The sequence below is a fragment of the Prionailurus viverrinus genome, chromosome D3, assembly GCF_022837055.1.
Source record: "Prionailurus viverrinus isolate Anna chromosome D3, UM_Priviv_1.0, whole genome shotgun sequence".
Classification (NCBI taxonomy): Eukaryota; Metazoa; Chordata; class Mammalia; order Carnivora; family Felidae; genus Prionailurus; species Prionailurus viverrinus.
In genome coordinates, this window is record NC_062572.1 from 44,842,638 (window position 1) to 44,857,164 (window position 14,527).

General features: G+C 44.5%; 1 protein-coding gene across 2 annotated transcripts in view; it reads left to right on the forward strand.

Moving 5' to 3' along the window:
• COLEC12 (collectin subfamily member 12) overlaps positions 1 to 14,527 on the forward strand; it is a 196,195-nt gene that overhangs the window by 168,795 nt on the left and 12,873 nt on the right. For both annotated transcript variants that reach the window (XM_047828769.1, XM_047828770.1), the window contains 4 exons: positions 259 to 747; positions 1,969 to 2,105; positions 3,362 to 3,471; positions 11,355 to 11,500. In XM_047828769.1, the coding sequence (XP_047684725.1) occupies positions 259 to 747; positions 1,969 to 2,105; positions 3,362 to 3,471; positions 11,355 to 11,500 (882 nt within the window). The remainder of the gene's footprint in view (positions 1 to 258; positions 748 to 1,968; positions 2,106 to 3,361; positions 3,472 to 11,354; positions 11,501 to 14,527) is intronic.

A 14,527-nucleotide genomic window follows, 5' to 3' on the forward strand; every position in this document is an offset into this window, starting at 1 on the left:
AAAACAGGAAAAAAAAACAAAACATTAAAAAAAATATATTCTAAATGCTTGGAGCAGAAAGGGTGAGCTTAGTTAAGAAACCTTTTTGTTTGAAAAAAATACCATCGACAACAGTATACTGAAACAAGAAGCAGTCCTTTAATGAATATATTTTATATGTCTAGATTTTTTTTAATTAGATATTTTATAAGATAAATTCTTCACTATCACTCACAATGGATTTTTGTTCATGCCATGTACATTTTTTTTATGTTTTAGGTCCTCCTGGCCCCAGGGGTCCAAAAGGCGACAGAGGACAGCAGGGACCCCCTGGTCCCACTGGCAACAAAGGACAAAAAGGAGAGAAGGGAGAGCCTGGTCCACCCGGCCCCGCTGGTGAGAGGGGCCCAATTGGGCCAGTTGGCCCCCCTGGAGAGCGTGGCGGCAAAGGCTCCAAAGGCTTGCAGGGCCCCAAAGGCTCCCGTGGATCCCCTGGGAAGCCTGGCCCTCAGGGCCCCAGCGGAGACCCAGGCCCTGCAGGCCCACCAGGCAAGGATGGACTCCCTGGCCCTCAGGGCCCTCCTGGCTTCCAGGGATTGCAGGGCACCGTGGGAGAGCCGGGGGTGCCTGGACCTCGGGGGCTGCCAGGCTTGCCTGGGGTGCCAGGCATGCCAGGCCCGAAGGGCCCCCCTGGCCCCCCAGGCCCATCAGGGGCAGCGATGCCCCTGGCCCTACAGAATGAGCCAACCTCTGCACCTGAGGCCAATGGTAAGTCTGAGCCCTCCCTCACAACTAGGGTCAAGGGCACTGTGTGGGGTTGTGCCCAGCCCCCAGCATGCAGCCCATATGCCACCCACACCCCACTTCTCTTGGCATTGAAGGCACCACGTGGGCAGGCATGGACCCCGTTGCTCTCACAGGCCTCTGCACCAGGCAGTGTCACTCAGGCACATGTGTTTCTCTCTAAACACTCTCAGGTTCTCTAGCACTTGTTTGTTTAGCTAAGTCAAGTCCTCAGGGACAAATGCGTCCCCAGACATTTCCTTTGTGACAGTCTGAGGCTGGCTACCCCCGACCCATTTTGTTCTCATTTTATGCCCTTCAATCTGGGGGATAGACATCCCTCAGTAACTACGTAGATGGGATTTTGTTACTAAAGCCCAGATTTCATTGTTTCGAGAAGGTGTTATGGTGCTTCTAGTTTTTTTATAATTATTAAATTTGCTTACTAAATTTTGATAACTTGGCAAAACCCTCAGTGTTTGGTTATCAACCAAGCCTATTTTTCTCTCCTTTGAATCACACCCAGTTCCACCTGATTTCCTTAAGCATGACTCTGGTCATCCTTGTAGCTCCACAAGCCCAGTTTTGGTTCTGGGTGCTCCCATCTAGTTACTGATTAGTTCCATGTGACTCCAGACTGATGTGGAACATCTGCATTGCCTTTTGTTGTTGTTTCTGTCACTGTAAATATTAATCCAGACACAGAGGAACTAAGACCCAGCAAAAATAATTTTCCAGGCTACGTAGGTTTGACTACTGTGTGCTCTGTGGCCTGCCCTCCTGGACCAGTCTTAGCTCCCAAGGTGTCTGTCAAGGGCAGTCACAGGCTCACACACAGACGCTGGAACTGCTCACTCCTGGCCTGTGAGGGAAGTGAGGCCAAAGCCATGGCCTCTGACATATAACTGAAGAAAGGCATAGTGCTTCGTGTGTGTGTTTGTGTTTTCATTAATATTTTTTAAATTTTTTTTTAATGTTCATTCATTTTTTGAGAGACAGAGACAGAGCATGAGCCAGGGAGGGGCAGAGGGGGAGGGAGACACAGAATCCAAAGCAGGCTCCAGGCTCTGAGCTGTCAGCACAGAGCCCAAAGCGGGGCTTGAACTCACGACCTGCAAGGTCATGACCCAAGCTGAAGTCGGCCACTTAACTGACTGAGCCACCCAGGCGCCCCTAATTAATAATCTTAAACATTTGCATTCCTAGGCTGCCCACCTCACTGGAAGAACTTCACAGACAAATGCTACTATTTTTCGGTTGAGAAAGACATTTTCGAGGATGCAAAACTCTTCTGTGAAGACAAGTCTTCACATCTTGTTTTCATAAACACAAGAGAGGAACAGGTATGTTTGCAGCATACTTGGAGAAAACTATAATTTAAGGATAGTTTACATCTGGAAATTGCATGCTTACTGGGAATTCGAAGATATCAAGAATCTATAGTCACATAAACACAGAAGGCCGCATTCTGGAGATTTGGGCTTTATCCAGTGACAAGAAGCATTCATGGCACGGGAATTCTGTCCTCTTGCTTCATACCTGGAAGATACTGCGTTATTAAGCCAGAGATCTGTGGCTCCCCCCAAACCCCGCCTCTGGTGGCTGTCAAAAGAGCCGTAATGTGGAAAAGAAGCCTGCAGGCTGGCATCAAACGCCTGTGGAGAGAGAAACAAAGGGGCATGAACACTGTAGGGGTGGGTGCAAGGGACCAGATCTGTGGCTTCAGCAGGGTCAGGAAGAGCAGAGAAGACCACGGGGTAGAGCCCATACATAACGATGTTGACTACTCCCTAGGCCCCTACTGTGTGCCAGGCACGGTACAAGGCATTTCTCCTTTACACCTCACAACAACCTTAGAACCTAGGGGTATTATTATCCCCTTTTTACAGATAAGAAAACTGAGGCCCCACAAGGTTCAATGGCTTTATTTATGGGATTAAAAAGTAATGCAGAGCTGAGACTGAAACTGAGGTCCCTCTAGCAACCATGCCAATGGGCTTTGGTGCCACACTGTTCCAGTGGCCTCCTTCCTTTTCTCTAAGTATCTCCAGCAGACACAACCCTGAAAACAGATGTTTCCTGCAATAACTGGCCAGGAATGAGCATCCAGTCAGGTGCCTGGGCTTTAGACTGTGTAGACTTGGGTCTAATCTCAGCCCAGCCACTTACTATCTTGGTTACATAGGTTGCCTGTGAAGGCTTAGAGACATGTGGCATGTGACACACTGGACGTGGGACGTGGCCAAAGGAAGAGCTCAATAATGCCACGGTTGTTAGTAGTATTAGAACATGGGAGCAACAGCTGATGGAGAGGGGTGGAGCCTGGTGGGATTCATTGAGTTGTCTGGGTGATTTACAAGAGGAAAAGCGTCCCATAAACGTTACTTACAAACTTATAAGAGGAGAAAGTGTCAAAGCCCCAAAACACTGCAAAACAAAACAGGTGCAGTAAAAAAGAGAGCAGAAGCATGTATGTGCTCTAACAAACATCCTCTTTTAAATGTCCTTTTTTCCCCCAAATGCTGCAGGGGACAGGCGAATTCCCCCAGGTATGTGTGACCCCAAAATAATAACACATTGTCACTGTTTTGTTTTTCAGCAATGGATAAAAAAGCAGATAGTAGGAAGAGACAGCCACTGGATCGGCCTCACAGACTCAGAGCACGAAAATGAATGGAAGTGGCTGGATGGGACGTCTCCAGAGTACAAGTGAGTGCTCAGAGCCTTCCAGATCCCTGGGAAGACTTGGGCTGCTCTTGTTTTTCACCTTTTGCCTGACCCCCTGCAGTTTCTTCTTTAACCACCGATGCCCTAGATGCCCCTCACACTGAGGCTTCTGGTACAAGTGTTGTGTATTTCCACGTGTGCTTGAGAATCACTGTGCTATAACATAAGGTTCCTTTTTCTTTTCATGGAGTGAATTTTTTTCATTTATATGGGGAAAAAAAAATCAGAGACTCATAAAAGCTCACAGTATGGTACTTGGACTGAGGTGTTCTCCTTAAATGGTGCTCTGAAGGATAAGGAAGCCCAGACTACCCTGTTCCTGACAAGAGCTGGGAGTTCCCTTAAGGATAGCACCATCACTGCCCCTGACCCCAGCGGGGCTTCTGGCCAGAGTGTGACTATGAACTACAAGTTTATGACAGGTGCACTGTGAACAAAGGTGTGTGTTGTAAGTCCAGTGTGACCTGAGTTCTGTAAAGGCAAAGACAAAGAATGGAAGCCCTTTATAAAACCTGCTCAGACTCCCAGGCTCATGGGGACTTCTGTGCCCCTAATTCAATCCCGGGGCTGTCATGTCAGCTCCTTCCCTAATCCTGCCCAAGGGTCATATGGTGGTTGAATTGTACCAATCTGAATTTCACTTCTTCCAACTCCTGTCTTGCCTCTACTGGATGTGAAAATAGGCAACAAGCTGCACCACATGGAGCAGAATTTATGCAAACTCACCTCCGAATAACCAGCCTTTCCTGTGCTGGAGAAGAGAAGGCAGACCTGCAGAGGCTCAAGCAGGCGTGGTTTGGAGACAGCAGTGACCACGGCACCCAGGAAGGAGACAGTGAGGTGTTTCAGGACTAAGATGGTGTCAGAGGTATTGAGGCCGAGCCTGTAGCTGTCAAGGAGGAGAAGCAGGGGCCAGAGGCGGTGGAGAAGCCAATGAGAGTTTTTAAAATGTTTCTGTGTGCCTGTGCACAGGTAGACAGACAGGCAGCTTAGCTTTGTACTTTTAAATCTTCCACGGGACCAGGATTAGAGGGTATAGGTAGAAACCTGAGTAAGGCCATTTCTTTACAAAACAGTGACCAAACATCAAGATGGAACATGAGAAGGTTTTAGGTCTGCTCCGAAGGCGAGCCTCACAGTGCCCACAGGGCAATTGGCTTTCTGCCTGCTGGCCTGACAGATATCCTGTCGGCTCCCTCTGCACCTGTCCTTGGGGGAGAGGAAGCTATGCCACACCCTGACGCTCGGGGAATTGGCTGACAGCCCACCCTGAGGACCCAGTGTGGCAGAGATGTACTCAGGAGACGCGAAACAGTTGGGAGGGTTGGCGGTGGAGATGGAAGGCATCTCCCTTTAGAGGATAAAGCATAAATCTTGTCTTCAACAGACAGACAGGAGTGCCAGGATCTTTTGTTTTTTTTTAAGGGTGGGCAAAGTTAGGGGCGCCTGGGTGGCTCAGTCAGTTAAACACCCGACCTCAGCTCAGGTCATGATCTTGGGGTTCGTGAGTTTGAGCCCCACATTGAGCTCTGTGCTGACAGCTTGGAGCCTGGAGCCTGCTTCAGATTCTGTGTCTCCCTCTCTCTCTGTCCCTCCCCTGCTCACACTCTCTCTCTCTCAAAAATAAATAAACATTACAAAGGGTGGGGCAAGCTTTAAAAAAATCAGCCTTCTCCACTTTCCTCACAGCTATGAGTGCATAAAAGGTCTGGGTTAGACTCACTGAGAAATTCAATCTTAAGCCTTCCTCCAAGAAAAAAACTAGATTGGCCCATATGGGATGGATTGAGCTGAAGCATTATTGTCTGTGCCAACTCTCCCAAAGGGGAACTTTTCTCCTCTTCCCTGGGCTCCAGCAGGAATTTGGTGACTGGGAGGAGAGCACCAGTGTCAGTACCTGGGACCTGAGAGGGATTAGATGATCAGACACTTTGCTGGGAACTCCTCCCCAGCCACAGCCACCCTGGAGCCTCCTGAGAGCCTTGGCTTCTGACCCTAACCACAGCACACAGTGCACTTCTCGTTTTCCACCCAGAGGAACACATATGTAGTACGTGAAAAGTCCCCAGGATCAAGTTTTAAAAGCAAGAATAAATTAGGCAGACATATTATGAGGCCTCAATAATGGAGGGCTAATTTAATTTGACATAGAATAATAAACACTGCTCAAACTAGAAAAAGAGCCAATGCAGTGAGGTCTGGGTTCCAGGGTTTGACGTGGCATTCGTAGCTTCCAGTTACTCCACCATGTGAAATCTCATGTCTTCACCTGGCAGTGAGTATTACAGAAGGACCTATGTTGGTATTGTGAAAATTAAATGAGATTATGTATATAAAGCATTTAGTTCAGTACTTGGTTCATGGGAAGTGCTCAAGAAATGTCACCTACTAGTATCAGTATTATCACTATTAATGTCATAATTTCAACTATCTTCATACTAGTCAGTAATTGCAGAATAACACTACCTAGCATTTATGTATTTTACCGTATCCTTACTCAGATGCCACACATAATTATCTCACTCAGATCCCACACCAGGGTTGTGAAGGCACAACCTTGTGCCTTGCCCAGGCTGCAGAAGAATCAATCATGTCTCCTAGATGTCCTCTTACCATTTTCCTCCAACACACACAGCTTCACACCCACCCACACCCTCACTCTCACAGCCCTTTTGAAATTGTTTCAGGTGTTTGTGGTACTGTTGAAGTGGAAATAGACAAGAGATAAAAGGTTCTCCCTGCCTGTTGCCTACCCACCCCCCCACCTCCATTTTTATGCTGAGACCTAGTTGACAAAGACTGCTGGAAAAAAAAAGACAAAAAGCAAAGGTAATAACATGGAATGGATGCTAGATGCTAAAGGGTTGGGTCATACACACACCTGCACTAAGATTTATTTCTAATAAAATATATGACCTGCCTCAATCTGTGGTGGCTCAGGATGCTGCCCAGGACAGTTTCCCAGATGCTTTGGGTCCACACTCATATATAATTCCAAGGGAAAGAATGGAGGGCTGAAATACGTTGCCAACATTTTATTTGCCACTTAAGGACATGTTTTTTAAAAATTGCCTATCAACAAATCTTGGTATTAAAAAACCAAGTCTATAGTCCTTTCCAAGAAGACACTTGGCCATCTCTCTCTCTCTCTCTCTCTCTCTCTCTCTCTCTCTCTCTGTCTCTCTCTCTCTCTCTCTCTCTCTCTCTCTCTCTCTCACACACACACACACACACACACACACACACACACAGTTGTCCTTTTCATTTCACCACAGAACTGTGAAAACTTCTTTCCTGGCCAGCATCAAACCCTGACTAGAGATTGGAATCCAGGGCCATAGTCCTATGTCAACATTCAGTGAATTATCCTGGTGAGTCCACTGTGAGCCAGCCTCTGTGCTGGCCTAGAGGATCTTTTCCAGAGTACAGAGGCAACAATGAGTGAGACATGTTGCTGCTCATGTAAAAAAAAAAGTCTAATTTCCAGGACCATGTCACAATCAAGAAAATAGACACACCAACCCTAAATGTGGACACAGCAAAGAGTGGGGCTTCAAAGGAGATTTCAACATTCTCCTTATAGTAATTGATAGAGCAAATAAGTAGAAAAATCAGTAGGGATATGATGGACACTATTAACTAACTTGACTTAATTGATGTTTATGGACTGTTTCACCCAAGAGCTGTAAATGCACTCTTCTCAAGCACATTCGGTACATTCACCAAGATAAACTATATGCTGGGCCATCACACAAGTCTCAATACATTTAAAAAGAACTGAAATTATACAGAGTATGTTCTCTGACCAAAATTAAATTAGAAATCACAGCAAAAAAGATATCTGCAATATTGTTAAATATTTGTAAATTAAAGAACACACATCTTAATAACCCATGGATCAAAGAAGAAATCAGAGAGGAAACTTGCAAATGTTTCAAAGAAAATGAAAATATATCAAAATTTATACAGTTAAAACAGTGTTTAGACTCCTCTAAAGTACTTATGTTTTTTTAAAAAGTTTTTTATTTTTTTTAATGTTTATTTTTGAGAGAGAAGGAGCATGTGCGTGAGCTGTGTTAGAGCAGAGAGAGGGAGTCAGGATCCAAAGCGGGGTCTGCTCTGAAAGCAGACAGCCTGATGTGGGGCTCAAACTCACCAACCATGAGATCATGACCTGAGCTGAGCCAGGTCGTAATCAACTGAGCCACCCAGGAGCCCTTGAAAAAAAGTTTTTAAGTTGAAAATCCATGATCTAAGCTTCCACTTTATGTGGGTAGAAGAAAAGCAAGTCAATCCCAAAATAAGTAGAAGGAAGGAAACAATAATGACTGGAAAGCAGTGAAACAGAACACAGACACATGAAAGAAAGGATCAGTGAGCCTAGGAACACATCAAAGCTGATCTTTCTACTCTGGATGTAATACATGCAAGTACGTTGTTTGGCAGAGATCATCACTGTTTACAGAGGCTGCCTGGTACGGGTGCAGGAATCAGACACAAGTGGCATGTAGGTTCTGCCCACTGACTTGGCCCAGAGCACAACCGAAAGGGAGCCTTGTAAGGCCTTTTCCAGCGCGCTCTGCTTGCTGTTGTCCACCTTACTTAGATCACCAAAGATGTGAGTATCTTCCTGAGGGTTTCCCAAAACACACTTGAAGTTCCTCTATTCCTCTTGTCCACTTCTTAGTCCCCTGAGCAGAACCTCATTTGGTGGGAATATGCTGTTATGTGTAACACTCTCATCTCTGCATTGCAAAGATAAAACCTGGGTTGCCTCTGTCCATGTAGACTGTTCCGTTATAATATTACGTATTGTGTTTTTAGACTGTAGAGCCATAGAATGGTGGAGACCAGAAGGGAACCTTCAGAGTCATCTAATTCACTAAAAACTCACTCTGGTTGACGCTTCATGTTTCTGTCAGAGTGGCATTGGCTTAGGCCACCAGAGAGAAACCTATATAGACCCTGGTATCAGGAGAACATTCTACAGCAAAGTAATACTTCTCACTAGTAAGATTTTCCTGTTTTGAGGCCAGGCTCTTACCAGCAGAAGTTTCTTGGCCATGAGGCCTCAGTCTTGTGGTTGATGAGAAAGTATTAAGTCGTGAGGTTGGAAGGGGCTATTCCCAAGATTGAGACTTTGTGCTCTGCCACCATTAGGAGAAACCAAAACCCTGGGTGAGGGAGTTCATACCCACTAGCTGATGTGCTTGTGTGTTTCCAGCTGACAAGAGCAGTGAGTCCAAGTGCTTCCAAGGTCCCTGGAGTACTTAGAGAATGCTGTCCAGGTACAAATGTGTGTTGGGATATGTGTTATAATATGGGATTCAGGGACTTGGGGCCCATCCTTCAGCCATCTTCTTTCCAGAATCTACCTGTAAAGGAAGTTAAGGCGCGGTATAACCTGAAATTCTTCTCTAAACTATATACACTCTCTTTATCTGACATGTTCTATTCTGTTTAATGACAAGCATGCAGGCTTGGGGGTTTTGCTACAAATCACTCCATGTGATTTGGCTTTTCCAAAGATATGTTTTGAGACTGGGTGAAAGACAAATTGCCCCCTGGAGCCTGGCTTCAGGTTACCCTACCGCCCATCCACACTAGTATCACCTAAGTCACACACTCATACCCACAGAACTGCATTCTACTTCTAGTCCCAAAGGAAAAACTTGAGTACCATATGCAGAGAATTCCAATGACTTAAAAAATAATGGAGAATGGTGATAAAGGTTATCTCTTTTTTGTAATTGTTTTAAGTTTGTTTATTTTGAGAGAGAATGTGAGCGAGCACACAAGCGGGGGAGGGGCAGAGAGGAGAGAGGGCATCCCAATCAGGCACCATCGGCACAGAGCCTGATGTGGGGCTTGAACTCAGGAACCAAACCATGAGATCATGACCTGAGCCAAGATCAAGAGTCAGAGGCTCAACCAACTGCGTCACCCAGGCACCCTGATAAAGGCTGTCTCTTATCTTTAACTTATCTTTTGGTCTAGTCTATAAAGCCCTTTTATCTATTTAACTTGAAGTAAATGCAGGGGAAAAATACTAAGCAGGTCTTCTTTCAGAACTCCTATTTATACAACTTCCCAATTAACTGAGATAAAGAATATCAAATGTCCCATCATTATACATTCAGGAATTACAGACCTCAAATTCTATAAACAAAATTGGAATAAAACCCCTTCATGTTACTGACAGAAATTAACCAAATATACACCAACAGGATCAAACTGCTCAGGCATTGTTGACATTGCTGAAGGGTCCTACAGGGTGGATGAAAATATACAAAAAAAGCAGACGTGAAAGTAAACTATTTTTCCTTCTAACTTCATCTGTCTTTGGCCCAATCACCGCGGCATTCTGAGATTTTTAATTCACTTGTTTGTTGCCTATTACATAAGTTCTCCGAGGGAGGGAATTCTCCCTAACCCTAACCCAACCCTAACCCACATGCTGTGCTGCCATCATGTAGCATCATCCCTGGCACATAGTAGGTACTGTCTGGATATCTGTTGAGTGAATGTGTGAATGAATATTTCTAACACTCCCTCCTAAGTATCATCCCATTTTTATTCTTTTTAGTTGACGGTTTTGTCTAAATTATCTGTTTATCACTAGATTTATTTAAGTGAGGTCACTTTACATTTTTTAAAAATCCATGTGTGTGTATATATATATATATATGGATCCATATATATGTCTGTGTACATATATATATTTTACATATATTTATATTATATATTATATACATTTACATATATATGAATTATATGGTGTGGGGAGTCAATTCTGCCTTGTTTCCCCACCTTTTAATTGTAAATTTCACCTGTCATTTCCCACTGCCCTCTAGTCTTACTGATCCTATTGTGAAAAGATGTAGAGCAATATGGGCTCTATCCTCAGATTACCCTAGGACACCCTGTGGCTGATGGGGTAGTGAGTCATTTATGGGAAGAGCCTTCTGCTGCACATGTTTTTTTAGACCCTCCACGCAAGGCAAGCTTGTCTTCTCAGGCAGTAACCACAAATTTCTGTGCAAGAACCTGCTTCTTAGAGAAAATTGAGCTCTCAAGTTTTGAGTCCTGGAAGCACAACTAATTTATTGCACAGAAAGACAATCAAGAACAGTGAACTCTGACAAAGTGGTATTTTAAGCTGTGGCATCCAAGTTAACAAGCCCCCAGTGAACTCCTGAAGAAAATATGTTTTTGAGAATTTCCCTCCCCAAAAAGGCAGTGAAATGTCTGAGTCATTTTCAGTAAGATTCAATTAGTACTTCTTTCTAAAGCAGTCAACTATCTGCAGCTTAGCCAGACAACCCATAACCAAGGGTTTGTAATTGTAAATTCTCGTAAATGTGTATATTGGCGGTCCCTCACTTTCTCTGTGTGATGCTTTGACTTGTCAGAGGCAAGGAATCAAGATGCACAAGGATCCCTCTGGGCTCCCATAAGAGTGAGAGAGACTGTGTATGTGTGTATCATGTCCTCAGCGTGCATATATATTCACACACAGACATATTCACACACACCCAAAAGTCAGCATTCCAGTACACACTGGAAAGTTACTCATCTAACTATGTTGCCGAAGGATTTACTCCCTCAGCATTGTGATGAAGCAGCTCAATGAGTTGATTTCATTCAAAGATAACAAGCCCACAGGGAGATGCTACATCACACACCACTCTGCAAAACAGCTGCTTTTTATTCTAAGAGCAGGCACAGCTTTTTAAACAGTGTATTTTTATTCCAGGACAAATGACATGGCTTCAGTTACGTTTTTTATATTTATATGCTGCTCTTGGGTAAAAAAAACTTCTGCATGACTTGCAAATAACACTCCATTTCTGTTTTGTTAAAAGAAATTGGAAAGCTGGACAGCCAGATAACTGGGGTCATGGCCATGGGCCAGGAGAAGACTGTGCTGGGCTGATTTATGCTGGGCAGTGGAATGACTTCCAGTGTGAAGACATCAATAACTTCATTTGCGAAAAAGACAGAGAGACAGGTAAGCAGGAGAGGGGACTGAAGAGCGAGCTGCACAGCTTATATTCTGTCAAAGGGTGAGATGTGAGGAGTAGAAGGGCTCTGAATGCGGACTCTGCAGTCAGGTTCTACAGCCTGTGGTTCTGCCTCTTACTGGTGGGGCAGCTTGTTAACCTTAGGGAAATAATAATAGTATCCTCTTCGTGGGGTTTTCATGAGAGTTTAAACAAGTTAATAAATGTGCCTAACTTCTAGGAAGTAAATATCAGATTAACTGTTCTAGGTCACTATCTCATAATATTGTCAGTTAATAAATATGGTACCAGTGTTATCATCGGTTTTATAGTTTCATATGTGGACAATTTAGGTGACTAAGCATTCAATTCCATGCGTATTTACTGAGCATCTACTATGAGCCAGATGCTATGCCTGATAATAGAGGGAGATCAGCTTAGAAGCTTTTCGGGGGTATAGACTAAGAGCCTTTTGTGTATACGTTGTTTTTTTTTTTTTTAATTACAAAAGATACCTATCTAAAGTTTCATTTAATACATGACCCTTTTCAGAATGGGTGTCTTAGTTTTCTTCATCAGACCTAGATTTAAACATTTATGGTGGGGGAAGGAGGGAATGAGGAGTGAATCCTCATGAGTATGGATTTCTTTTGGGGGTGATGGTATGTTCTAAAATTAGATATTTCTAAATTTTACACATCTTTGAATATACTAAAAGCCACTGAATTGTATACTTTAGATGGGTAAAGTTTATACGTGAATTACATCTCATAAAGCCTTTATAAAAACGGTGGTGGTAAACAAAAACCTTAAATACATTTGCTCAAACCATTATTGACAGTAACCAGGACACAAGTTATCCATACATCCATTCAACATTTATTGAATACCAGGCACTAGTCTCCAGTGCCACAGGTCTTGAGACTCACAAAGAACTCCTAGCCTGGTCAGTTACAGGGGACAACTACAAATATCTAAACAAGAAATGACCCCTTGCAATTCATGATGGCATGTCCCACAAACACACCAAGTCTACAGCTACATATGGAATAACTGCCTCCGAAAAAAACTTAAAGCCTGGCCGAGCAACTGCTACACATGAGGCAAACAAGAACAAAAACCACATCGAAGCGGGTAGGAGAGGCGGGGACACAATCTTGCCATAAATCTCACCCTCCTGCACAGTGACACCTCAGTCAGAGGGGAGCTCAAAACCCAGAGCTTCTTCCGGAGGAGAACCCTACATCTGGTACCCCAAGTTTTAAGACTTGCACCTGAGAGACAAGCCCCCAAAACCTCAAGCTTTGAAAACCAAAGGGGCTTGTATCCATGAGACCCACAAGGCTATAGCAAACTGAGAAATGGGGTCTTAAAGGGCCTGCACACTTGGACTCACCCACCCCACGGCCCAACTCACAGGCAGTCAACTGCACCCAGAATTTACATGAAAGAAGCTCATTTGCTTATATTAAAGCATAGGCCTGGGGGCAGGCATCTAACTTAACATACGTATCTAGGAGCCTGGTGGAATACTGTCTGAGACCTGACAGGCACCATCCTTACTCTCTCCCTTGGCCTTGCTCCACGGCACCAGTATCTCCTAGATAAATGTCTGGTGCCTTGGTTTTTGCCCGTGACACTGCCCTTGATCACCCAGCTCTGGAGGCCGGGGAGACTTGGGTTCCTGGGTTCTATGGGACTGTAGCAATCAGACCATTCTTGACAGACTACTGCCCCAGGACACTGCACAGACAGCAGGCTGCAAGACACCCTCAGTCATTCCGTGAAAGAAGCCTATTTGCTTGTCCAGGAGCCTAAGGAACAGGCCTCTGGTTTGGCACACATCTAGGAGCCTATACATATGTTCTTCAGGAACAGAGGCTGGTGGATTCAGTCTTTGCCCTCTCCCTCAGAGTCACTTAGATTCATCGGTGTCTCCCAAAGAGGAGCTTAGACCCTTGTCTGGTGCCCTAATTTTTGCAGCTGCCACCAGGGAACAGTTCTACATGACTTGGTATCAGTGGACATGGGTCCCACAGGACTATACCGACAGAGAAAGAGTTGTTAAACAGCGGCCACCCCCAGGGCACAGCAACAGGTAACAGTCCCAGAAGCTCAGTCTATCTGTGAAAGATGCCTGTTAGCTTATCATCATGGCTGCAGCTGGAGGCACAGGCTTATAATTAAGCACGTATCTAAGGACTGATTGTAAGCATTTCCAGAGACCTCTCCTCAGAGGGCAGTCACTATCTCCATCCTCTCTGCTGTGCTCCAGAGCACCAGAATCTCCTGGTGGGCTAGGTACCCAGGACAGCTCTTACACATGTGTGGTGGGCTAGGGAACCTATCAGGTTTGGCACACATCTGAGGTGCTCCTAGGGAACAGAGGCTGGGGGATACTTTGTACTCTCCCTGTGCCTCATGAAAGCCCACTGGTATCTCCCAGAAAGGAGCTTGTATACTCACGTAGAGCCTTGGTTTTTGCAACTGCCACTGAGGGTACACCTCCAGATCACCTGGCTCTGGTGGCCAGCAGACCTTATACTCATGGTCCCACAGGACTGTATATATTTGCATATTTTAAACACTGTTGCCTGAATGTCTGACTTCCAATGTGTGTCTGCCTACACAAGGTAGAAAGCTTATGAAAGAAATTAAAGAAGACAAAAAGAAATGGAAAAACATTCCATGCTCATGGATTGGAAGAACAACTATTGTTAAAAGTTGATACTACCCAAAACAATCTACGCATTCAAAGCAATCCCTATCAAAATAACACCAGCATTTTTCACAGAGCTAGAAACAACAATCCTAAAATTTGTACGGAACCAGAAAAAATGTTGAAAAAGAAAAAGCTGGAGGGATCACAATTCCATACTTAAAGCTGTATTACAAAGCTGTAATCACCAAGACAGTATGGTACTGGCACAAAAACAGACACATAGATCAATAGGACAGAGTAGAACCCAGAAATGAACCCACAAACATATGGCCAACAATTCTTTGACAAAGCAGGAAAGAATATCCAATGGAAT